This window comes from Grammomys surdaster, unplaced genomic scaffold (assembly GCF_004785775.1).
Source record: "Grammomys surdaster isolate TR1022 unplaced genomic scaffold, NIH_TR_1.0 126546, whole genome shotgun sequence".
Lineage (NCBI taxonomy): Eukaryota > Metazoa > Chordata > Mammalia > Rodentia > Muridae > Grammomys > Grammomys surdaster.
Window position 1 is genome coordinate 4,756,058 of NW_021621338.1, and position 23,793 is coordinate 4,779,850.

General features: G+C 51.7%; 2 protein-coding genes across 7 annotated transcripts in view; one reads left to right on the forward strand and one right to left on the reverse strand.

Annotated features, from left to right (window-relative positions):
- The first annotated feature begins 2,585 nt into the window (after window positions 1-2,585).
- Window positions 2,586-11,510, forward strand: Dnajb2 (DnaJ heat shock protein family (Hsp40) member B2). Of its 4 annotated transcripts, XM_028760666.1 has the most exons (11): window positions 2,659-2,754; window positions 3,017-3,114; window positions 3,621-3,730; window positions 5,242-5,295; window positions 5,467-5,589; window positions 6,862-6,954; window positions 7,141-7,243; window positions 7,403-7,473; window positions 9,296-9,499; window positions 10,378-10,405; window positions 10,615-11,510. In XM_028760666.1, the coding sequence occupies exons 2-11, from the start codon at window positions 3,050-3,052 to the stop codon at window positions 10,688-10,690; spliced, it is 927 nt and encodes a 308-aa protein (XP_028616499.1). In that variant the 5' UTR covers window positions 2,659-2,754; window positions 3,017-3,049; the 3' UTR covers window positions 10,691-11,510. The 4 variants fall into 4 exon arrangements, with proteins under 4 accessions (XP_028616500.1, XP_028616501.1, XP_028616498.1 ...); XM_028760667.1 differs by lacking the exon at window positions 10,378-10,405 and having other exon boundaries at window positions 2,586-2,754; XM_028760668.1 differs by lacking the exon at window positions 10,378-10,405 and having other exon boundaries at window positions 2,586-2,702.
- Window positions 11,511-12,876: 1,366 nt separating this feature from the next.
- Ptprn (protein tyrosine phosphatase receptor type N) overlaps window positions 12,877-23,793 on the reverse strand; it is a 16,010-nt gene continuing 5,093 nt past the window's right edge. For 2 of the 3 annotated variants that reach the window (XM_028760596.1, XM_028760598.1), the window contains exons 5-23: window positions 23,073-23,331; window positions 22,636-22,990; window positions 22,057-22,188; window positions 21,588-21,625; window positions 20,680-20,969; window positions 20,385-20,471; window positions 20,040-20,119; window positions 19,840-19,904; window positions 19,189-19,407; window positions 18,536-18,736; window positions 18,289-18,436; window positions 18,082-18,155; window positions 17,782-17,859; window positions 17,563-17,682; window positions 17,093-17,259; window positions 14,506-14,559; window positions 13,901-13,965; window positions 13,662-13,735; window positions 12,877-13,446 (exon numbers count right to left, since the gene is read on the reverse strand). In XM_028760596.1, coding sequence (XP_028616429.1) covers window positions 13,375-13,446; window positions 13,662-13,735; window positions 13,901-13,965; window positions 14,506-14,559; window positions 17,093-17,259; window positions 17,563-17,682; window positions 17,782-17,859; window positions 18,082-18,155; window positions 18,289-18,436; window positions 18,536-18,736; window positions 19,189-19,407; window positions 19,840-19,904; window positions 20,040-20,119; window positions 20,385-20,471; window positions 20,680-20,969; window positions 21,588-21,625; window positions 22,057-22,188; window positions 22,636-22,990; window positions 23,073-23,331 — 2,578 coding nt within the window. In that variant the 3' untranslated portion in view covers window positions 12,877-13,374. The remainder of the gene's footprint in view (window positions 13,447-13,661; window positions 13,736-13,900; window positions 13,966-14,505; window positions 14,560-17,092; window positions 17,260-17,562; window positions 17,683-17,781; window positions 17,860-18,081; window positions 18,156-18,288; window positions 18,437-18,535; window positions 18,737-19,188; window positions 19,408-19,839; window positions 19,905-20,039; window positions 20,120-20,384; window positions 20,472-20,679; window positions 20,970-21,587; window positions 21,626-22,056; window positions 22,189-22,635; window positions 22,991-23,072; window positions 23,332-23,793) is intronic. The other variant, XM_028760597.1, reaches the window with a different exon arrangement.

Consider the following 23,793-nt stretch of genomic DNA (forward strand, 5'->3'; position numbering starts at 1 on the left):
TGTCTTACAAAGTCTTTGACTTTCTTTGTGAACAAAGAAAAGTAAGCCTTTGGCCGGGCGGTGGTGGCGCACGCCTTTAATCCCAGCACTTGGGAGGCAGAGGCAGGCGGATTTCTGAGTTCGAGGCCAGCCTGGTCTACAGAGTGAGTTCCAGGACAGCCCGGGTTACACAGAGAAACCCTGTCTCAAAAAACCAAAAAAAAAAAAAAAAAAAAAAAAAAAAAAAAAAAAAAAAAAAAAAAAGAAAAGTAAGCCTTTATCTGCTTTTGCTAGGTATGTTCCATACATTTTCCTTTAGTTTTTTATTTTATCTTTATCTTGTCAAGGTCTAAATATGTTTTTCTAAAGCCCGGGCTTGCCTCTAATTTTGATCCTTCTGTCTCAGCCTCTGGGCCCCTTCATGCATTCTTTCTCTCTTCCTTTTGTTCACCCAACTGAGGATCAGAGGACAACTTGTGGAAAGTGGTTCTTATCTCCCTTGTGTGGCCCAGGAATTGAATTTAGGTCATCAGGCTTAGAGACAAGTACCTTCACCCCTGAGCCATCTGCCACTGAGCCATCTCGCCAGCCTGGCTTTTCTTAATATCTCATACCTGGTAGGCGCTAGTCTACTGTGTGTTGAGATGAGAGAAAAAGAAATAGCAAAAAGTTGGGAATATTTTGGAATAATTTACTTACTCTTGATTTGTTTAAATCAAATATAAGTATTGGTCCTTGGGTCAGTCAGAACTCTTATTGCAAACAGTAGAAGCTAACTCAAGTAAATTAAGCCAACAACAAAACAAAGCAAAGCAAACTAAACCAACCATTTCCCGCCACAAAATCACCCTCAAATTAGAAACGTATGGAATTCACATCGATTCAGTCAATGCAGGGCTGGAAGCCAAACCTCAAAGAGCAGTGTCAAAAGAGGTCTGGCAGCTTTGTCCTCTGCCACCCACCCCCCTCCCCCACACAAGTGGTCATCTGTCCTCAGCAGGAGGACTGACACTTCCTCCTCCAGACACAAGAGGTCGCTGCAGGACCCACAGCAACCTGCACCACACAGAAATAAATTCTTAGCTACCTTCATCTTCATCTCCCTGCCTCTGTCCAGATTTGAAGTCCCACTTACCCTTGGCTTCTCATTGACAGAACTCATCTTGTGCCTGCACCCCTACACCAGGGAATCGAGAACCTCAAGGTTCTGTGGTGGATAACTCATCTCTTATCAGGGCTGAAATGATCAAAATTCCCTAAGAATAGGCAGGAAGTCTCCAAATATAGGCAGGAGTTCAGAAGGTCGGGAGTCAGGAAAAGGGGACAAAATGATTGCTGCCTTCCTCTCTCGGGTGACGCTCAAGCGTTGCTTTGATGAGATGTCCCCAGGTCACCCATCCTCAAACACTGACTGGACTCATACACCCATTACTGCTTGGGTCATGTGTGACACCAGAAAGCATCATGCTAATAACACCTATAAACCATGCTTCATTTGACTTTCAACAACTCTAGGTGCTACCTATATTTAAGGAGGAAAACAGTCCTTGGAAGTTCCCAAGTCACGCAGCAGCAGCTGATTGCAAGGCCAGGTCTCCCTGTTCTCAGAGTCCTGATTTTCCCAGTGAGTTCTGCTGTCTTAGCAGGGACTGGAGGTGGGGTGGGGTGGGGTCACCTTCTGTGCCAGCTTTATCCCTCCCCCAGTGCCGGGATTGAGGCTAAGTAAGGTCTGATGCCTGCTAGGCAAGCACTCTACCCCTAAGCCAAACCTATAGCCTCGCGTTCTTAGTGTCTTCTGGCAGCAACCACTAAATAGAAAAGAGTACACTAATGCCTAGGAATCAGCCAAATGGAGTAAAACTAGACCCACTCCTGCAAGGCTCCCTTTTTCCCGAGGTCCGAATCCAGGAATCATTTTGAGGTTGAATAGATCTACTCAGGGTCGGCTATGGAAGAAGAACTTTGAGTCTACTAATTTCCTTTTAATAGGCTATTCTACTTCACCCTTTCTAGGTAAAAAATATTAAAAGTCTTCCAAGTATTATTTAGCTGTCCAATTGTTACTTTTCAATTCCAACTAAAGACTACGGGGATGACAAACGACGACACAATTCTTACCTTGTGGAATTTGCATTCTACTGGGGGAGGTAGATGATCATCAAATACATGTTAATTTGTGGCTCTGACAAGCGTGGAGAAGGAAATGCCACGAGACTCTATAAAAAGCAGGTCTGACCTACTCAGGAGAGCCAGGGCAGCCTCTTTTGAAGACTTGGGGCTGAAGCTAGGCTATGGAGAAGGGGAGGAGTTAGGCCCAAAGGAGACTCGTGAGTCCGGGAGGTGACGGCCTGGGGGGGAATACTCAGGGATCATGAAGCACGTTTAGAGGCCAGCGATAGAAGGATAGGGGTCCCGCACCTAGCTTGCGGACCGCCCCTCTGCCTGTGTTTGAGAGACTGTGTCACGGCTGGAAGGATGTATCAGACTTCAGTCTCCTAAATCCCACCTGGGAATGACGTCGCCTGGGTGCAAAACTAAAATAAACGGCTCCGCCCCCATCTCCCAGCAGCCCCTGCAGCGCCACCGCCCCCCCTCCGCCCCCTCGTGTGACCGGCCGAGCCGGCCCTCTCTGAGTCTCTAGTAGTTTCCACGGCGCTGACGCATGCTTGCGCACATAACCCAGCCGGGCGCGTCGTACGCAGCGGCCGCGAGCCGGGCAGCGGGTGCTAGGCGGTTCCCCCGCGGGGGGCAGGGGCGGGACTCCCGGCAGAGGAGGTGCGGCCCCAGCTGGGTCAGGTTGGGGGCTCAGATCGGGTTACTGGAGTTAGGGGGTTCGGGTAGGGATCCTCCCTCCTGCCGTGAGATAGTCCTGGGCACCGGCCTGCGGGACCAGATAAAGGCTGCGAAGAAGCCTAGTCACCGGCCGCAGGCGTGGCTCCCCGGCCGGATTCCACCGCGCAGTGTCTCCTGCCTGCCGGGGGTTGCGGCCGCAGGAAGCTGCGGTGTCTCCACCGGCCTGACCCCTTCTCTCCCGCAGCCTGGAGGAGGGCCGTCTGACGGCTGAGTTGCCATGGCATCCTACTACGAGATTCTAGACGTACCGCGGAGTGCGTCCCCTGATGACATCAAGAAGGCGTAAGTGCCTCGGCTGTGTTACAGAAAGGCTCTGACCCTTGTCGTCCCCCCCCCCCCCCAGTGCCAGGGACCCTTTCGAGGGCTGACTGAAGGAGGAAGGAGACCCTTGGGAAAGTACTTAGACCAAGTCCAGCAAGGGAAGAAGAGCTGACCTTCTTTAGGGCCCGCTACACACCCCGTTCCCCTCCCCTCCAGCTCCTACATGTGGGCTTGCCCAGGTTGCAGTGCTAAAATGCCCAGGCTCTATGAAGTAGGCCAGTGTCCCCACTCTCTCTGTGGCTATAGATAGCTCTATCGAACGAAGCCCAAGAGAAAGCTTAGGGCAGGGACTTTCCTCTTTACTCATATCCCCGGCACACCGCAGGGAGAGAACCCTGAATACATGGCTGCAGTCGTGGGGTATTCTGGGATGGTGCCAGTGAAAGGGTGTTGTACTAAGCAGGGTGGTCAGGTGGAAAGATCTTGCATCAATCCCCTGACCCTCCCTCTGCACTCACTTCCTGCAGGTACCGAAAGAAGGCTCTGCAGTGGCACCCAGACAAGAACCCGGATAATAAAGAGTTTGCTGAAAAAAAATTTAAGGAGGTGGCAGAGGCCTATGAAGTACTATCTGACAGTAAGGCTTAGGGTCCTGCAGGGACCAGCATGTACCCCTACTAACATTCACTCATTGTACTCCTTCCTAAAGCCAAGCCTCCATCCCATCTCCTCCATGATTTTATCTTAGACAGCGTTTAATTGCCTCCTCCCACGGGGCAAGTTAAGTTTGTCTTCCAGGGTCTGGAAAGCAGTTTGGGTCCTGATCAGGGAAGGTCACAGCTTTCCTGCCAGGCAGGCTTATCACCCCCATTTTATAGCCTGGTAAACTGAGGCTGAGAGAGATGAAATGATTTCCCCATTTCTTGAGTTAGAATATGAATCCAGGTCTGATAGATGATTTTTTTTCTGTGCTTAAGAGTGTACCTAGGGCATTGCGCATGCTAAAGCAAGTGTTCTACTGTCAAGCCACAATTGCAGACCCAGGCCATTGATTCATTAATTCAGAAACCATTCTGACTAGACATGGCTATAATTCCAGCACTTAGGAGGCTCTTTTAAGGTCAAAGGTCCTGTCTCAATAAGTAAACAAACATCAAAGCAAGCACCAATGGGTTGAGGCTGTAGCTTTGTCAGTAGAGTGCTTTGGTATCATACACAAGGCCCTGGGTCTGATCCCTAGCCCCACATAAACTAGGCACCATGCCACATGCCTGTAAACCTAGCAGTGCAAGACGGAAGCAGGGGGAGCAAAAGTTCAAGGCCTTCCTTGGCCACATATCAAGCTCAGGACCTTCCTGGGCTACATGAGCAGTATCTTTAAAAATGTATTTCTTAGATGTGAGTGGTGGTTCACACCTGTCACCTCAGCACTGAGGAAGCTGAGGTAAGATTACCCTGTCTTCTCAAAACACCAAAAACAAAACCCACAAATGATCCCAGAAAATATCCCCTAAATGTACCTCCCAGGTATTTCAGAGTACTAGGGACATCCCAAGTATTTCGGAGTACTAAGGAGACATTGGAGGACAAGCAGGCCCCGTCCTCATCCTGTGGTCTATCATATTCTGGTCAGAGAATACCCACAGTAGCCAGGAATATGCAGAGAGACATTACACACTGAGAAGAGTATTCCAAAGGAGAGCCACTGTACCAAGGAAGGCTGATGCATGCTTTGGTCGTGGTCCTAGCTGGTCTCTGTGGAAGTAGCTTGATTAGGGTTAGCCTATTCATAATAGTATAGTGTAATTAGCTGACATTTATTTACCTATTTCTGTGGAGCTGGGTGTTGAACCCAGGGTCTTGTTCCTGTTAGGGTTTCTACCACTGAGCTCACCTCAGCCCCTAGCTAATGCATTGCATTATGTGTTAGGCACTTTGCTAGGCAGTTTGGTGAGTTATCTCCTTTAATTCTCTCGATGGCTTGGAATGGGTGTTGTTGGTGTGTCTTATATAGATGAGCCAGCTGCTGAAATCATGTTCTCCCGGGATACCCTGCCATCTTCCAAGTTGCATTTTCTGACACTTGTCCTAACCCAGGAGGGGAGATAACTTTCCTCTTGGGAGGAATGACTGGGTCTCTTCTTCTAGAGCACAAACGGGAGATCTATGACCGCTATGGCCGGGAAGGGCTGACGGGGGCAGGTAGGTAGAGTGGTGGGGTGCCAAGATGGAGATGGTTCAGGGAGGGAGGGGCAGGCAAATCCTTGCATAGCATGCTCTTTCTAAGGTTCCTGGCCATGCTTTTAAGTGGGATCCCCAGCTTAGGACCGTATGTACACACTAAGCACCCTCCTCATCCTGACTCTCCTCCAGGAAGTGGTCCTTCTCGATCGGAAACTGGTGGTGTGGGGCCCGGCTTCACATTCACCTTCCGTAGCCCTGAGGAAGTCTTCCGGGAGTTCTTCGGGAGTGGAGACCCTTTTTCAGAGCTCTTTGGTACGTAGACTCAGGGTTGTGCAACTCCCTCCTCCAGCCTGCTGCCTGTTCTCTGGGGAATCTCTCAGGCTAGAGCTGGAGACGGAATTGGAATTTCACAGACAGAAGATTTGAGGTTGTAGGCGTGAGTCCAGTGAAAGCTAGGACAGAAGAACCTGACACATGGCAGGACTCACATGACACACCAGTGACACTTCACAGACTGGCCTTATTAAATGACAACAAAAACACATTGTTAAGCCTCCACAACAGCTACCAATGGAACAAGACTCAAAAGCATCATGTGACCGCTCGCTGCACAGCATTGCACATAACAACAGATACCTTTTTTTTTTAATGAATAACATATTCCAAGAACCCTACATCCCCTAAAGCCTCTTGTAAATCCTGAGAGGTGAGCCATTTTAATTCCCATTTCCAGATGAGAAAATGGAAGCATAGTATTAGTTAGCTTAGACTCACACATATAATTGGCACAACTGGGTGGCTAGGAAGGAGCTCTGTGGTAGAGGCCTGTCCAGCACGTGCAAGGCACTGATTTCAGTCTCCAGCACCACGAAACAAAACACAGAGGTAAATCTGTTGATTAAACGACTCCTTTAACAAGCAGGGTTGCACATGCCTGTAAAAAAGTCAGCACTGAGAGCTGGCCATGGTGGTGTACACTTTTTAATCCCCACGCTCAGGAGGCAGAGGCACTCTGTGAGTTAAAGGCTAGCCTGCTCTACATAGCAATTTTCAGGCTAGCCAGAGCTATGCAGTGAGAACCTGTCTCAAAGCCCCCAAAGAACTTTAAACTTGGGAGGTGGAGCCCCAAGATCAGGGCTGCAAGGTCATCTGTATCTACTAAGTTTAAGGCTAGCCTGAGCCACTGATACCCTTTTTCAAAAAAAAAAAAAAAAAAAAAAGTTTAAAAAATTTGTAAATTGGGGCTGGAGAGATGGCTCAGTGGTTAAGAGCACTGGCTGCTCTTCCAGAGATCCTGAGTTCAATTCCCAGCAACCACATGGTGGCTCACAACCATCTGTAATGGGATTCGATGCCTTCTTCTGGTGTGTCTGAAAAGAGGGACAGTGTGCTCACATACATAGAATAAATAAATACATCTTAAAAAAAAAACAATAACCTTAAAAGTTTTTGTAAACTTACACAATGCAAAACCAGAGACACCGCAGTGTACCGGGCTGCTCGTCACCTTGATGTCTGGGCTCTAAGGCTCCAGCCACACGGGGTTTGGAGGGAAGCTCTTCACCACTGATAATCTTCTTGCAGATGACTTGGGTGCCTTCTCGGAGCTTCAGAACCAGGGTTCCCGACTCACGGGCCCCTTCTTCACTTTCTCTTCCTCCTTCCCTGGCAACTCTGGTAAGCACTATCCCTGTCCATTTTTGCCAATCCCGAGTATTGGAATCCTGGGACTTGGTTTTGTTTTGGCTAGCCTGGGCAGGTTTGAGTGAGGCCCCCAAGATTCCTGGCTCTCGGTGACCGTGGTAAGTAGCCAACAGTCTCTCTCTCAACACCTCCTCTCTGCCTCATCTGTCCCAATGCCAGATTTCTCCTCCTCGTCTTTCTCCTTCAGCCCGGGGGCTGGTGCTTTCCGCTCTGTTTCTACGTCCACCACCTTTGTCCAAGGCCGCCGCATCACCACACGCAGGTGAGCTCTCCTTCTGGGGCTGTTCAGGTGGAGGGGCTGGGGAGGAGGCCCAGAAGCAAGTGCTGTGTGAACACGGAGTCTTGCCCTGACCACTGGACCATTCAGAGCTTGGACCGTTCAGAGGTCTGCTCACTGACTGAACTGTGCTATCTTCTCCAGGATCATGGAGAATGGGCAGGAGCGGGTAGAAGTGGAAGAGGATGGACAGCTGAAGTCAGTGTCAATCAACGGTGAGTGGCGCCTCCTTCTACTTCCTGGGGTGGGGTTAGCGGGGGAAGAAGGGTCTCAGACTGCATCATTAGTAGGATGCCTTGGGTGCAAGGCTCTTCACTCTGTGTGTGTGATACTGGATATTGAACCCAGAGCCTTAGGCAGGCTAGGCAAACTCTCTACCTTCGAGCTATTGCCTGAGCCTGCACTTCACTCTTTTTAAAGGACATACATGTCCACAGTGGGGGTTTCCTTTCCTTTCTTTTTCCTCTTCCTTTCTCTTTCTCCTTCTCTTTTCTCTCTCTCTCTGTCATCTTCCTCTCTCTCTAAATATGTGTCTTATGCGTGTGTATGTGATGTACACTCTGCATGTGCCCATGAATGCACCTGTGGAGGCCAAAAGTCAATGTTCGTCTGTCTATCAATCATCTATCTACCTACCTACATACATATATACATAATTATTAAGATTTTTGATTATGTGTAGTTTTGTATGTAGTGTGTGCACATATGTGCTTGCATCTGTCCAGGTGCTAACAGGTCCAAGGCACCTCCAGGTCCCCTTGGAGATGAAGTTACAGGCAGTTGTGAGCCTCCTGATGTGGAGTCTGGGAGCTGAACTGGGGTCCTCCGGGGGAACAGTACCTGCTCTTAACAGCTGCCATGTTCCTCTCTCCTTCACGTCTTCTTTGTCTACTTTATTTTTTTTTTTAAGATTCATTTTTTATATTTATATGAGTGCACTGTCGCTGTCTTCAGACACACCAGAAGAGGGCATCAGATCCCATTACAGATGGTTGTGAGCCACCATGTGGTTGCTGGGAATTGAACTCAGGACCTTTTGAAGAGCAGTCAGTCCTCTCAACTGCTGAGCCATCTCTCCAGCCTTCTACTTTATTTTTTGAGACAGAGTCTGTCACTGAACTTGTAGCTGGCTTCAGCGTACCTGGCTGGCCAGCAAGCCCCAGGAATCCTCCTGCCTCTGCTTTCCATCACTGGGATTACAGGTGTGCTCTGCTGCACGCTGCTTTTTTTTCATGGTTGCTGGGGATCTGAACTCAGAGCCATCTCCGAAGTCTTCCTGTGTTCTTGACATAACAGGGGAGTAAAGCCGTGCAGATCATATTTACCCAGTTTTGTTGGTGGTGGTAGTAGGTTTTTTTTTTGGGGGGGGGGGTGTTGTTGTTGTTGTTTTATTTTGTTTTTTGTTTTTGTTTTTGGTTTGGTTTGGTTTTTAGAGACAGGGTTTCTCTGTGTAGCCTTGGCTCTCCTGGAGCTCACTCTATAGACCAGGCTGGCCTTGAACTCCCAAAGACCCACCTGCCTCTGTGTCCCAAGTGCAGGAATTAAAGTTGTACACCACCACTGCCTGGCGTATTGATCTAGTTTCGATTTGAGGGGTGTGAGCTGAAGCATGTTTAAGTGGTCCCCACTAGCCTCTGGTTTAAGACTGCTGCTTACCAAACAAAGGGAGAAGTCAAGACAGGAATCAAAGTCAGGTATAGTAGAGTATGGGACAGAGCCCTGTGCATCACTCCAGGAATCCCACACAGTCACAGTGGCTAGCCATTTAACTGCTGGCGCTGAGCACTCTAACAAGTACTGTACGCAGGTTATACTTGTCATTGGAACCTCTTCGTGTGTAGACAATCTCCTCATTCCTGTGTCATAGACAAGGGAGGCACAGGGAAGCCGAGTACTGTGCTAGATAACCTTGTAACCTAATGCATGGATGTCAGTTCCAGAGAGAGACTCTGCGTGGTGGTTCATTACTGGGTGCAGTGGCCCCGCATGATGTTCTAGCTTTGGGTCGAGACCTGATGGTGGTTGTGACTTTTGCAGGTGTTCCAGATGACTTGGCACTAGGCTTGGAGCTGAGCCGTCGTGAGCAGCAACCTTCAGTCACCCCTGGGTTGGGGGTCATGCAGGTCCGGCCGACCTCTCTCTCTCGCCCCCTTGACCACGACCTTTCTGAGGATGAGGACCTGCAGCTTGCCATGGCTTACAGCCTGTCAGAGATGGAGGCAGCTGGGCAGAAGCCAGCAGGTGGGCGGGGGGCACAGCAACGACAGCATGGGCAGCCCAAGGCCCAGCACAGAGACCTTGATATGGGAGGCACACATAAGGGGGTGAGGGGTGAGGAAGCCAAACTCAGCCCATCCTCAGAGGAGAAGGCCTCTCGCTGCCTCATTCTCTGAGAACCAGAGCTGGGACTGATTCAGGTCCTGACTCAGGGTCCAGCTCACTGTCAGGAGTGCAGAATAGTGTGGCCTGAGCTGCAGGATTCCAAATTCTGTCCCTCCACACGGTTCCCTCCCAGGCCCACCGTCCTGTAGCGGGGACAGGGATTTGTTGTACTCTGTCCAGGGCTGATAGGTCCCTGGGTAAAGCCCAGGGTTTGGGGGTTGGGGGCATCAGTGCCTGTGGAGCTCAGAGGCACTGGTTGGATCAGACACTGCTGAAGGACATTAGCGGGTTTGGGCTTTTTATGCCCAAGTCGTTTTCTGCCGTTTGTGTTCTGATGCTCTCAAGGAAGGAGGACTTGGCCTGGCATGCTCTGAGCTTGAGTTGGCAGCTTCCCCAGGGGAACAGCGCGGGCCGAGCAGAGCCTCCGCTGTCCTTGGCCAGCTGCAGCCCTCCCTGTTTCTGTGTAGAACTGAGCTCTCACCCACCGTCTCATTCCCCTCTGGTGCTGCCTTCCTCCCACTCCACTCTCTGCAACACCCGCCCTTCAGCCGCAACGCTTGCTTTCATTGCTGCTTGGCTAGGTCTCCCTTTTCCTTTTCTTTGAAGCCCAGGAAGATGCTGGGGCCAGTGGGTCCGTAGGATCTTCTGGGGAGGCTAGCTAGGTGGGGTGGAAGCCTCTCAGCCCTCCAGAGTCTCAACCAGAGTCAACTCCTCTTCCCTTCTTCTTGCTGCCTCAGCCTGCCCTGGCCATAGGACTAGGCAGAGGTGAGGCCGGCTATCCTTGGAGAGGTGGGATAGGGCCATGGTGACCCAGGGGAGGCCTAGGTGGGGACTGTATTTGTACTACCTGCCCAGCTTGCATCAGAGCTCAGGGGCCGGCCACAGGGCTGTCCTAGGAGTGCATGCTCAGCTCCATCCTCCATCTGCTTGCAGCTGACCCTCTCTCCTGTCACCCACCCCTGCTCTCTCCCCAGATGTGTTCTGAGCTGGATATCCTGGATACAGAGTTGCTGCAGTTCCATCAGGACAGCGCCCTCCCCAGTGTACTAGGAGGGAACACTACATTCCTCTTCCTCCCTTATGCTGAGTGTAGAGCTGGGGGCTGGGGTGGGGGGTGGAGACTGAGTAGGAGGCACCTGTACTCTTAGCCTCTGAACTCTCTTCCCTGGGTGCTTAGTGCTGTCTTTTGCGGACTACAAGTCCCAGAGTGTAATGTACCCTGGCCTCAGTTCTTATAGTTCTTATCCCAGGGGAAGAGCTGCTCAGTTAGAACACTGAGCTTCTTGGGATATGTAGTTCCAACTCTGGCCAGTCTGTCACACTCTCAGAATGGGAAGATCTTGTCTTTCATTTTGTCCCTGGCCAGGGTGATGAGAATTGTAGATGACCAGAACCTTAGTTCCTATGACACTTCTTGCTAGACCCAGGGTGGCACAAGCAGATTCCTGTAGCATCTGAGAGTGGTTGTTTCCCCTTGGCCAACCTGGAGGTCCAAGGAATAAGCTAATGGGGCAGTGGATGGAGTAGGTAGGGCGTGGTCCTGGATGGCTGTGGGCTGGCAGGACATGGGAGAGGAGGCTGCCTTGGCTGGAATGTGTATGGCAAGGAGCGGCATGCGGAGGGAGTGTTGGACATATTGCTTGAATGGCTTTCTTTGACCTCTGACCTTGCTGCCCATTCTTTCTTATCATCAATTCATCCTCCATGAGCTACCTGTCCTCCTGCCTGGGGAGCCCAAGGCCAGCAAGGGCATTGGTGGAGCAGGCTGTGGCCAGCCTCTGTTAACACTGAGCCTCTGAGACCCACCAAAGCCAGATGAGCTGAGCTCACACTGAGGGGAAATGGAGGCAAATAAAGCTGAATTTTGAGAGCTTGGTGCCCTGTGTTCCTCCTTTCCACGATGGCTCGAGAGAGACCCCCTGGAACTACTAGATGACACGTCAGGCCTTACATCTTCCTTCATGCCAAATAGCTGGAGGCACAAACTTTGACCAGGTTGTCCTCCCCAAATGTGTCATGTGATGACAGAAAAGCGCTTATCATTATTGGCCCTCCCTTCCAGGGCCCCACACATAGCTTCATCTGGAGGCTCCCTCTTGGAAGGGGATGCACTTCCTGGTTCTCTGCAGCCCAGCCAGGCTCACACTAAGTTAAGACTTGATTGGAAGCATGGGACTCAGATGATGCCTAATAATTTTAAACAGTACCCAAGGGCCCTAGAATAAGCCCTTCCAGGGGGTGTGATGCAGGAGCATGCAGAATGCCACCCTCCCCAGTGTGCAGGCCCAGGGATGAAGGAACCAGGAGCTCCTCCCCAGTTACTGTCTCTAACTGTAGGACCAGCACCTTTGTGCTATTCTACAAGAGGATGTGGCCCTGGCTCCCTCAGCCCAGAATTCACTGTCTGCTTCACAATCTGGAGTCAAGGGCCTAGCAGACTTCTGGAAGCTAAAGCAGCAGCTACTCTTGAGGGGGACTTCCAAGCCCCCATCCTGATCATCTGCTGGGCCTTGCAGAAATGGTGTTTTGCCCACTTACAGCCTTTGTCTTGTAGACCTTTGGAACTGAGTTTCAGCAGAGCAGTTGGTAGGACGGGCATTGTCCCTCACCCCAGCATTCAGAATTTCATTTGAACTCTAGCATGAACCCAGGGTTTCATCTCAGTTCATTTTTTGTGTGTGTCTGGAATCACTGTCTGAGGGCGCCTGGGGGAGGAGCACAAGGGCCACCTTAAGGGTAAAGGGCAGGGAGGCTGGGTAAGGTGAAAGGGGTGTGTCGCCCCCAGGTGGCCTGCCCCAGCACCTCACTGGGAGATGTCCCAGGCAGTGGGTGGATGCTCCACAGCCCCGAGCTCAGTCCCATGTGACACAAATGTCATTCCTGAGGCTGAAGGGCACAAAGCAGCCGAAGAGCCGGGAGGGAAGATTTTATGAAAGCATGGCTGCCCAGGCTTGAACCCTGCCTTCACAACATAAAGGTTTCACAGCCTGGGCTACCAAGGGTCATGCTGTGTTCCCTTTGTGCATGAGGCATTATTGGTCAGGATTTTACAAAGATAAAACTAATCCATGCGTGGTACTTGGAACCTGCCAGCCACCCAGAAGCCATGCTGTTAGGCACCACTTTTCAAACCAAGGACAGCCAGCCTCTGCAGCCAGTGTCACGCCTGGCTCTCGGCTTTGTGTCTCCAGGGAGACAGGGCAGGCTTAACAGACAGAACTGTGAAGGCATCCATGTTGCAGCTGCACAGACAACACACTGACTTTATTCACATTGATACAAAAGTAGATTTTTCTAGAAACGTTCCCTTGTGCTAGAGGGAGAAGGTTGAGCAGGGTCAAGGTGGCAGGCCAGTGGTAGCAGGGTTGGGGGAGCTGGGGCCTTCTCATTCTGCTTTGTCTACACACAGTAGGCTGGTGGGAGTGAGGAGGCACACATCCAGAGAGGGAGACAGAGACTCAGGTAGGGTGGGGCTTGGGCACACTTGCTGCTGGTGTCCACTCCTCCCCTTGTCTGCTGTCTGTTTCTCATGGAATACCTTGATTCTAGCATGGATAAAGCAGGGTGGACCTATCCCTCCCCTCCCGACTCCCTTCCACACTGGGTTGGGAAGGGCTACCATGCCCAAGTCGGACCAACGTGGCAGATGGGTAGGGGCTGAAGAGTGGGTGCACAAATGCTCACACAGGCAGAAGGAGCAGAGGTCAGGATGCTCACTGAGGTGCCCAGGGGGCTCACTGGGGCAGGGCCTTGAGGATGGCATTCACCTCCTCCGCCACGGCCGTCAGCGCAAACTCAAACTGGTCCTGTGCAAGGCCAGTGGCAGAAGGGTCAGGAGAAACCTAGCCTCTGCCTCTGCCCCAGGGGACATTGCAGGGGTGGAGGGTGCTGGGCATCTGGAAAGAGGGGAGTCTTCCTGAGGGATGTGGGAGGGGCAGACTGCTGTTGGTTTCTTCATGGTGGCCATGAAGAGAGTACTTGGAAAGAGAATCAACTAGGATGGGCAGGGAGCTACTGTCACCTTAGAACGGACAAGGCCAGGCCGCTGGTCACGGACATGCTCCAGGGTGGCAGCGATATCAATCTCCTTCACGCCTGGGGATAGGATGGAGTAAGGGATGCTTAAAAGGGTATCCTGGGAACACTTGGCACAGGTTGGAGAGATGGGACCACATGCTCTCCAGTGGGTTCTCAGGCCCATTGGGTGCTGGGGAGCCAGGAGGGACCAGGGTGGTGGGTCCTGTGGGGATAAGACCTTACCTTTTGCCATGCGATTCAGGACCATGTCAATAAGGATATAGGTGCCTGTCCTCCCTGCACCATCACTGAAATAGGAGATGGTGACAGACAGGCTTAGCTCTGACAAGGCAGGAAGGGAGCAACCAAGGGTGTTGGGGTGGGGACATTGTCTGATTATTCAAGTTGGCCTGAGAAGAATGTTAGTGAGTCATGGGTGAGACAACAAGACTCCAAGTAGCAAGCCTTTGAGCCCTGGCATGTCCCCAGGCATGGGGACAAAAGACAGCCATGGCTCCACTTTCAGTGGAGGCAGCAGGACAGAGTGGGAGTGGCCCTCTACAGCCTGGCTCAGGCTTTGTTCAGAGTAAACATTTCCAGTGCTGTGAGCTGACATTCGTGTGTGTGTGTGTGTGTGTGTGTGTGTGTGTGTGTGTGTGTATGCGCCTGTGACTATTTTTAACTCATTAAAGACAGAGTGTGCCAGATTTGGCTACTGTCTGTTGCTCACCAACTTCAAGAGGCAGACAGGCAGTGTGCCCATGGTTTGTGCACAAGAAAAAGGACCAGAGGGAAGGACGGAATGGGGAAGGCCCCAGTGCAGGGCTCTGTGGCAGGTCCTTACCCACCTGCAGTGCACTATGATGGGGCAGGAGCGGCCTCTGTAGCACTTGTTCACTTTCCTGCAATGAGAGGTGAGTGTGAGGCCAGAGGCTACCAGCCGCAAAGAAGAGCATCAAGCATACAGCATCGTGTGACCACATGCTGGCTTTCTTACTCTCCTGCCTTGTGGCAATCACGGAGCAGTAAGAGAGTTAGAGAGAAGGTTCAGGGCTGGTGACAAAGGATCACAGCTGACGGGGGTGGCACTGGGCTTGATCTGTCACTTGGGAGCCACACACCCAAGTTGTCAACCAGAATAACAATTTAACTTCTCGGTTCCCATACCCGTGAAATGGGAGACAACAGCAGGGACCATTTGTTAGGATTCTTATGAAATGCCGTAAGAGAGCATGCCACAGGCGCTCTCCAGAAGTGGTAGTTAGTAAGGATGGAGAAAGAGCAAGTGGTTCTGATCAAATCCAAGGCATCCTGGTAACTTCCAGGCCTCCTCCTCTACTGCCGTGAAAATCATGCCTTTTCTACTCAGGCCCTTAGTCCACACCAGCCCTGATATCAGGTCACCAAAATGCATTCATTAGCAACAATGACTTTGTTCTGTCACATGCCAGCTGAATGTATGTAATTCTGCTGTAAGCCCCAGTGGTTGTTCAGCAGTGACCTTATTAGTCTCTCTATCAAGGAGTTTGCTAGTATTTTTTCTTTTTTGTGGTCAAGCCAAGGCCTCATTCGTACTCTATACTGAACCCAACCAAAACCTTTACTTAAGTGGTGAGGAATTGGGAGAAGTAAAAGGAGGGGAAACTGTAATCAAGTTATATTGTATGATAAAATAATCCATTCTCAATAAAAGGGAGGGGAGAATTTCATACACACACACACACACACACATATTAAAAGGGGGAGGGGACTGGAGAGATGGCTCAGTGGTTAAGAGTACTGACTGCCCTTTCAGAGGTCCTGAGTTCAATTCCCAGCAATCATGTGGTGGCTCACAACCATCTGTAATGATCCGATGCCCTCTTCTGGTGTGTCTGAGACAGCAACAGGGTACTCACAAACATAAATAAATAAATTGTTAAAAACGTTTACTTTAAAAATATTAACATTATTATTATTCAGCAGGAAGGACTGAACCCAGGATTTTGTGCATGCCTGGAAAGTTCTCAACCACTGAGTCATAGCCCCAGCCCTTTTCACTATTTATTTATGGAACAGGGTCTCACTAAGCTGCTCAGATTGGCCTTGAACTTGCAGACCTGCCTCAGCCTCCTGCACAGCTGGAATTCCAGGCATGTGCCAACTCTACTGACTAGGCATTTTTAAATGTGGGGAAAACTGGAAATAATTTAACACTCTGACATCACTTTCAAAATGTGCTTCAGGGCCGGGCAGTGGTGGCGCACGCCTTTAATCCCAGCACTTGGGAGGCAGAGGCAGGTGGATTTCTGAGTTCGAGGCCAGCCTGGTCTACAGAGTGAGTTCCAGGACAGCCAGGGCTACACAGAGAAACCCTGTCTCGAAAAACAAAAACAACAACAACAAAAAAATGTGCTTCAGACTGCAGGGTAGTCAGAAATCACTGTCATCCTGGAGTTCAGAAACTCAAGGTCCCCACCTCAATTCTGCCCCTCTGCCTGACTGGAAACCCAGGACAGCTTGGCACAAGACAAAGGAACAAAAGGTTTCAGTATAGAGGCTTCTCTGCCACCTGTGTATGTGAAATGGCAAGCCATGCTGGATGCCCGGCCTGGTCTTTGTGTTACAACAGGTTATGTCCCTCTGTTAGTTTCTGCTTCAGCCCCCCCAGTCCCCCCTCCCCAAAACCCTCCCCACCAGCCCATGAACTTCCTGAAGGATAATCTTGGTCTCTTTCTAAATTCCTGGCCCAGCTCTCCAAGCAGCCTTCAGGCTGGTCCCTTCTCGACCTGCCTGCCTGCCTGCTCCAACCCTGCGGTTGTCACACCTGTCAATGACCACTTTTGTGGCTGTTCAACAGAAGTGAGAATATCATCAGAGATCACAAAAGTAAATAAATAAATTATGCCGGCAGCCATGAGACTGGGAGGGAGAGACAGAAGGGAGAAGTGCAGAGGGAGAAATGAAGACAGAAGGGGGCGGGGAGAGTGACGGAGAAGCGAGGGAAGAGGGAAAGAAGGGGAAAAGAGAAATATAAAAAAATAGAGCCAAAAACACAGAAAGACAAGGATGAAAGCTGGACAGCAGAAAGTGAAAGAGCAAGCAGGCACAGGGCTGAGGGCCAGAGGGCAAGGCAGGAGATAAAGAAGGGCCCAGCAGGAGAGGAGAGGGGAACTAGACAGGGGAAACCCTCCCCCCCACCACCCCCCACCCCTCCTACCCCCACCCCCTCACCCCCCCGCTTCCAGGGAAGCCGACAAAGGAGCCAGATGGTGGAAAGGCTGTGTGAGAAAGTGGGTGTGAGAAGGGTACCAGGTTAGGGTGGGACGGCTCAAACTGTCTGTACTGGTTTGGGGACGGGAGGCTGGTGGAAGGGACAGAGATCAAGGGCGAGGTTCTAGGCCAGACCTTGGTCCCCCGGAAGAGCTGATGGGTGGCTGCTGGCAGCTTGCTCACCTGCGGAAGTCCAGCAGCGGCCGCGTGGAGGCCGGAGTGCCCTCTGCCGGCCAGCTGAGGAAGTGGAACTGAGTGAGCGTGCGCGTCTCCTGGGTCTGCACGTTCTTAAGGTAAAAGCTCCGCACCAGGAAGTCCTCGCACCAGATGTGCTCCGACACCAGGTTCACCTGTCAGGTAGCCGGCAGGGTCTGAGCAAAGGGGCGCACGCGCTCCGCTCCGGTCCCCACCCTCTTGCTCCCAAGTAGTGCAAATGCTAAATATTTGAGGAGGTTAAAGGCGGTAACTTCAGTCTTTGGATATTTATTTTCCATGTTTTACATACGCATGAACCCTGAATTTTATCAAAGTCCTTACAAATGCTTTTTGGTGCTAGACAGAATTCACAAGCTTTCATATATGTATGGTGTGTGTGTGTGTGTGTGCGCGCGCGCGCATGCCACCATCCACCCCTTACTGTTGGGTACTCTGACCTCATAGACGTGGTAGAGGGAGGATCCTTCATCTGGCCAGTAGCGGTCACACTGTTTGACACCGTCCTCTACCAATGGGGTCAGCATAACGATGACAGTGCAGCCACTCTCCCACACCATCTAAGGACAGAGATCCAGGTAAGCCGCCCTCTAGCCTCCCTGGCCTTGGCTGGGGTCAGGGGCCTCTGGTTCTGAGAAAACCCTCCTCCAAGCGTGCACCTGCCAGAAGTCTGCGATGGTGTGGGACAGCGGTCCCTGTGTGGCTATGTAGGCCGGCATCCGAGGGTCATGCTCGATCTAAGGGCAGAGAGGATATGTCATGAGCCAGAGTGAGAAGGACCAGCTTGGATGAGGCTCGGTCAAGAGTGGGCCAGGGTGTGTGTGTGTGTATGTGTGTGTGTGTGGCTGAGAAGCCTATATTTTAGTTTGAGGACATGAACTCTACAGTTTCAGGGCTTGGCTGGATTAAGAGGATCAGGGAAGACAGGCGGACTGAATGTGGGAATCAGAGCCACTCACAATGGGGCTGGCGTTGATGTAATCGCTCCGAGAAGGGCTGCTCTCCACTTTCAGCTTGATTCGGGCATGGTCATCTGCACAGAACTCACAAATGACCTTCTGGCACCTTGGCCTTGCCACCCAGCACAAGGAGCCCGGCACCTTCTCCCCCAGCCACTAATTGCTCCTAGTAGAGTGTGGGGCCAGGCTGGCCCTCAGCTCACTTACAGGGTAGGAAGTCAGGATGGCGGTTCTTCTTGATGTTGCCCTCACCCTGTGCGGTGGCACAGGTGTTTGGCTCTGCTTGGTAGGCACACAGGGCCTGCCACTCCTTGGCCAACCGGTCCCGGTTCCGAAGGTGATCTTCCATGTATGCCTGTAGGGGCACCACAGCCTGGCTCTGGGCCACACTGTCCATCCTGCCTCTCCTGCTATCCTGTTCCCTCCCCACTTTAGGCTTGGGCCCTTTCCTGACCAGAATCATGTGTCCTGTGGAGATGTCCATGTTGGCCTGGGCAGGCTCCTCGCACCAGGATGGTGTGCTGCTGTGGGAACTGGGGCTGGCCTGGGCTGCGTCACTGAACTGGGAGGACACACTGCTCACCCTAGAAGGCTCTGGCTGACCCTCTGCCCGGTTAAACAGGGACTTTGTGGCCATGTGCTGGCGACACAGGTCCTGCAGAGGAAGGATTGGGTGAGGCTGGGGCTCCTTAGAATCCCTCTACAAAGGTTTCTAAGCCTCAGGCTGGAGCTTAGTGGTCCTGCAGGCATAGTGCTTGCCCTGTGTGCAGAGTTCAGTTTCCAGTGCTCCAAAAAACAAAGCCTTGAACTCCATTCTGGAGCCTTAGGCTTGTCTCTGATCAATGAGGTGAGTAAGGTCTGTCTTTCATGAACTCTTTCCTGCCTCGGTGCTTATGACAACCTCAGATATCACAAAGTAGAACCCCAGAATCAGATTCCTGGGAGGCATCTCGGGAGCCAACTATCCCAGTCCGTATTCATTTAAAAAGTATGTCCCAACACCCCTTCCAGGACCCCTCCACCCTCTACCCAGACAGGACCTTATTCTGTCCACAGGCTCACTCCACACAAGACTGAGTCTCTCCATGAGCTTCTATAGCTTCACACCTGGTACTCAAAAGTAGTGTCACCATGGGCCCCCTCCGGTCCCAGCGCTGCCAGGCGCTCCTTATCCCGCTGTCTCGAATGATGGCGCATACACAGGGCCACTGCCAAAGCCACTAGCAGCCCAGCGACACCTGCCAGGGCCACCAGAGTAAGCAGCACTGAGCGCATGGGAGATACGCCATGGGCTTGTCGGGGAAGGACTGCAGCTGCTTCCTCCCTCTGTGGGAACAAAGCTGGAATCAGAGAGATGATGGCAGAGGAGACTGGACCTTGGCTCCTACTTAGGCCACCTCTAGGGACAAAGCTGTGAAGGCAGGGATATGAAGGTAACAGGCAGGAGGGCATACAGATTCCTTCCCAATCCATATTGCACCAATTCAAGAGCCAGAGCCTTTGGGTGACCCCAAAGAGAAAAGATGTCAACAAAATGATGGTATAGCTTTAAGAATGATCCTTCAGGAAAGCGCCACTCCGCCATCTGATGGTCAAAATGAGAACTACACATAGACGGGCTGCATGGGAAAGAAGGCTGGTGAGCCCAATGGACTTTCAACCCTTAAAGGGCTGAAAAGGGTTCTTGTTCTTTCCTCCTCTCTTGTGAGCAGAGTCTGACCTATGAGGGCTTTGACGGATTCTACAGTTAGTGCTTACCTGTCCCACCCCTGTCTGCAAAATCTGGAGCCCTGTCCGCGCTTCCAGTTCAGACTTCACCAGCCCTGCAGGAAGGGTGCAAGCCAGGCTCGTTTCAGCCCTATGTGGGCTGGAAATAGTTTAGATGAGCATCAGCCCAGGCCTGGGAGTCAAGGCTGGGGTCATGCTGAGCCTGGGCTCGAGGATAGGGTGCTATTTACCAGCTTGCTGGGTCACATCTGCCAAAGACAGGTTCTGCTCATTGTGCCGGATTCGGAAGGTGACAGCTGGTCCCACCACACTGCCAAATAGGAAATATGTTACTCCCTTACCCACCCGAGACTCTAGATTCTAAATAAAGAGGCCAGCACTGCGGATCAGGGATTCCCACGAGTGTGTCTAATACAGGCAGATTCAGGATGGGGCTAGCAGCAGGCCTACATGTGGCTCTCTTCGACAAGTTGAGAGGACTCTGACCCCAGAGCTGTCTTCCTTTCTTCCCTAGACCCTTCAGTACCACCTCACTCAGGCAAGACCACTGTGCCGTCCCAAAATGGCAGCCCCACCTGATGTTGATGAAGCGGCCCGAGGACATGTGCGCATGCTCAGCCAGGATCTCCAGCAGCCTCACTCCAGTCGCCAGACTCAGGGGTCTGCAGGAGGGGAGCGGGCAGCGACGGGGACGGGGTGATTCTCAGGCACTCTTTTGAGGCAGGCCACCTCAAGAGGTGTAGAACTACGCCCTGCCTCTCTGCCTTTTTGTTTTTTAAATAGAGCTGGATTCTTGCTCTCTGCTTCTTGCCAGACAGGCTAACCCAATCCCACAGGGACTGGAAGGCTTTCCCAGGCTGCAGCACTCACTTTTGGTCAGTGACTATATAGCCATACTCCTCAGCTGATGGTCGAGCTGACGGCTGTCCCACCGCTATGGGCTGGCTCTGGCCCAAGGGACTTTTCTTCTCCAGTAGGACGGCTGAGGTGCCCAGAGGACTGGATGTCTGGGGAGGTTCAGGGAAACCAGGGCTCAGCACCTGCTGAACTTCGCTGGAGGTGGGGCTGGAGGTGGGGCTGGAGGTGGGGTGTCCAGGAAGCAAGGGTGTGGGGGGCCGAGCTTCTGCTGTGCCTCCTCTCTGCATTTGTTCTTCTATTGTCTGTTACAAGACAGGATGCAGGTGTGACCTCTAGAGTGGAAGGGCTGGGGAGGAGGGGCGGTCACACTTTGGGCTCTAAGCTCTTTACAGTGGAATTTAGGAATGGTTTAGCTTTTCACCCCCAAAGCCCACACAATGGGTAACAGAAAGTGCATCCATAGAATGTGAATCGAATGTATGGGGACAATATAGGGTTTAGTGAGTAAAGTATGGTCTGTAAATCATAGAGTGGGGCTGGGGTGTGTGTGTGGGGGAACTGAGCCTGATCATCGGGAAAGATAAGCAGAAGGGCAATGGAATTTTAGGCTTTTGTTCAGTGGCAACCTATTAGAAGCCTACACCTAAAACAGAGAAGCAAAGCTCATCCAGCTACAGCAGGATGGAGCCTCCACCAAAGCCCCCACTGTAGGAATCATGGGATCTGAAAGGAGTGTGGTAAAAAGAGGAGCAGATTAAGGATTCTGGCTTCAAGTCCTGTTGACTTGAAGTGAGGGGTGAGGCCACAGGTGATTATTGAAGTCTCTAGGCCTTAAAGTGAGGGACCAGAGGATAGATTCTGAGCCTTGATCTCGAAGCAAAAGGAGTGGCTTATGAGACAGGGAGGTGCCGGGAACTCACTTTCTTGACATCAGCTCCTCCGACATTTATAGCCCCTCCTGTAGAGATACAAAAAGCAATAGTTGTAGGAAAGAGAGTCAAGGCCAAGCTGAGAAAGGACCAGAGCTCTTGAACCTGTTCCATCTGTGTGACTCCTGTCCTGTTAATATCCTCAGATGCCGTCCCCTGCACCCAGGCTCCCGCTCACCATCTCCGGAGTTTCTCTCTCTCTGGTTCTTTCCTGGTCAAATGCTTCACCTCACCTGCTTACCCTCTTGCTCCCTATCCTCAAAAGAACTCTCTTTTCAGCCATGCATGCTGGACCATGCCTGTAATCTACACTCTGGAGGTAGAGGCAGGATCATGAGTTTTCAAATCATCCTAGACTACAGAAAGACCCCCATATGGAGAAGAAGAAAACCCAAGAACTCTCCCCTACAGTAACCTCCATGGAGATGGGAGTTGCTGGCCTCCTTGCCTGGATGCTCACCAAGATTTCTTCCTGTGCCCTTGGGCAGCAACTGCAGCAGGGTCAAGAGGGTAGAAAGCTGCTCCGGGGTCAGCTGACGCAGCTCTACTCCGTATCCTGCTAGTACAGCAGCCAATCTCTGCAGACTTACATCTGCTGGGAGCCAGACAAGGAGTTTAGGGCCGATGGTGGAATAAACGGATGCAATGCTGATAGGTGAATGGGGGGGGGGGCGGGACAAGCACATTTCGAATTCTTTTCAAACACTAGGTCACTGATGCCCATTCCCAGACCTGGAACGTACTTGAGGTGTGCCAGGTGCACACCCCACTGTCCCCACATCGATGCTAAGATCTTTGTAGATCAGCTTGTCAATAGTTAAATGTGTGACTGAAAGGCAGAATGCCAACTGTGGTGATTCGCACTTGTAATCTCAGTACTCAGGAGTCTGAGGCAAGTGGATTCCAGCAGGTTTGAGTCCAGCCTGAACTAAAAATGAGGGTAGCCTGGGATAACAGCAAGACCTCACCTTAAAAATAAAATAAAAATATAATATAGGTCCCTGGCAGACAGAGAGGTAGATGCTGAGGACACTGTTACCTGGTTGTGCTGCTTGGGGAGGGGACTTCTCCCCATGACCCCCTAGTACTTCCTCCTCATGGCCCTCTGAAGAGTCCTCTGCCCGGCTACTGCCCCCTTCCTCTGGCAACCTTGGCGCCCGGGCCCTGCCAGGCACTGGCAACTCTTGGGCCATGTAGAGCAGCCCTGAATCCTGGAAAAGCTGAGCAGGTGAGGGACCTGTAAGGTCCCCAAGGGAGTGTCCAGAGTGAGTCCCCAAAATGGCCTTGGAGATACTTCTGCTGAAGAGTGCAGGACTTTCTGCCTTGGGCAGGTGGCCAACACCAACTACCCCAGAGGAGCTCTCTGAGCCCCGGGAGCCATCTCGGGAGCCAAACTGTGGGTAACCAGAGATGTGGGTAAGAACAGAATCAGGGCTGGGAGCTGGGCTTGGGGCATGGCCAGAGTGGAAGGCTCACCTGGTGGAATAGGTAAGGCTGTAGCAGCGCAGGTTCATATGTCAGAGCAGAGTGCGGAGGCTGTGGGGGCATTAGCAGATGCTCCAAGAGAGGGGGCAACAACTCAGCCTGCAGGGAGGACAGTGGGGAGCCCACCCCAGCTCCATTCCCACCCCCTGGAGGCCGAGGGAGCCCCTGGGCAGCAGGAGAGGAGCCAGTGGGATTGCCCTGAGAAAGCAATTCCCCTGCAGGGCCTAGTCTCCTGGGCATCAAAGCAGACCTGGGGAGGAAAGGAGAGAGATAAGGAGTGGGGGAGAGACAGAGAGATATTGGAGGAGGGGAGAGAGGGGCCAGGGGAGAGAGAGATATTGATTTGTTTTGCTTTTTGTTTTGTTTTGTTTTTGTTTTGTTTTTTTTGTTTTTGTTTGTTTGTTTTTTTCGAGACAGGGTTTCTCTGTATAGTCCTGGCTGTCCTGGAACTCACTCTGTAGATCAGGCTGGCCTTGAACTCAGAGATCCACCTGCCTCAGCCATGGCTACACAGAGAAACCCTGTCTCGGAAAAAAAAAAAAAAAAAAGAAGGTGATGTTTAGCTGGGTGGTGGTGGCGCATGCCTTTAATCCCAGCACTTGGGAGGCAGAGGCAGGAGGATTTCTGAGTTCGAGGCCAGCCTGGTCTACAGAGTGAGTTCCAGGACAGCCGGGGCTACACAGAGAAACCCTGTCTTGAAAAACCAAAAAAA

Bases quoted from the DNA above. Each gene is read 5' to 3' on its own strand.
- Dnajb2 (XM_028760665.1), top strand. From the start codon at position 3,050: ATGGCATCCTACTACGAGATTCTAGACGTACCGCGGAGTGCGTCCCCT. The intron at 5,296-5,466 runs GTAGGTAGAGTG...ACTCTCCTCCAG, and splicing joins GGAAGGGCTGACGGGGGCAG to GAAGTGGTCCTTCTCGATCG. The intron at 7,244-7,402 runs GTGAGCTCTCCT...TATCTTCTCCAG, and splicing joins CGCCGCATCACCACACGCAG to GATCATGGAGAATGGGCAGG.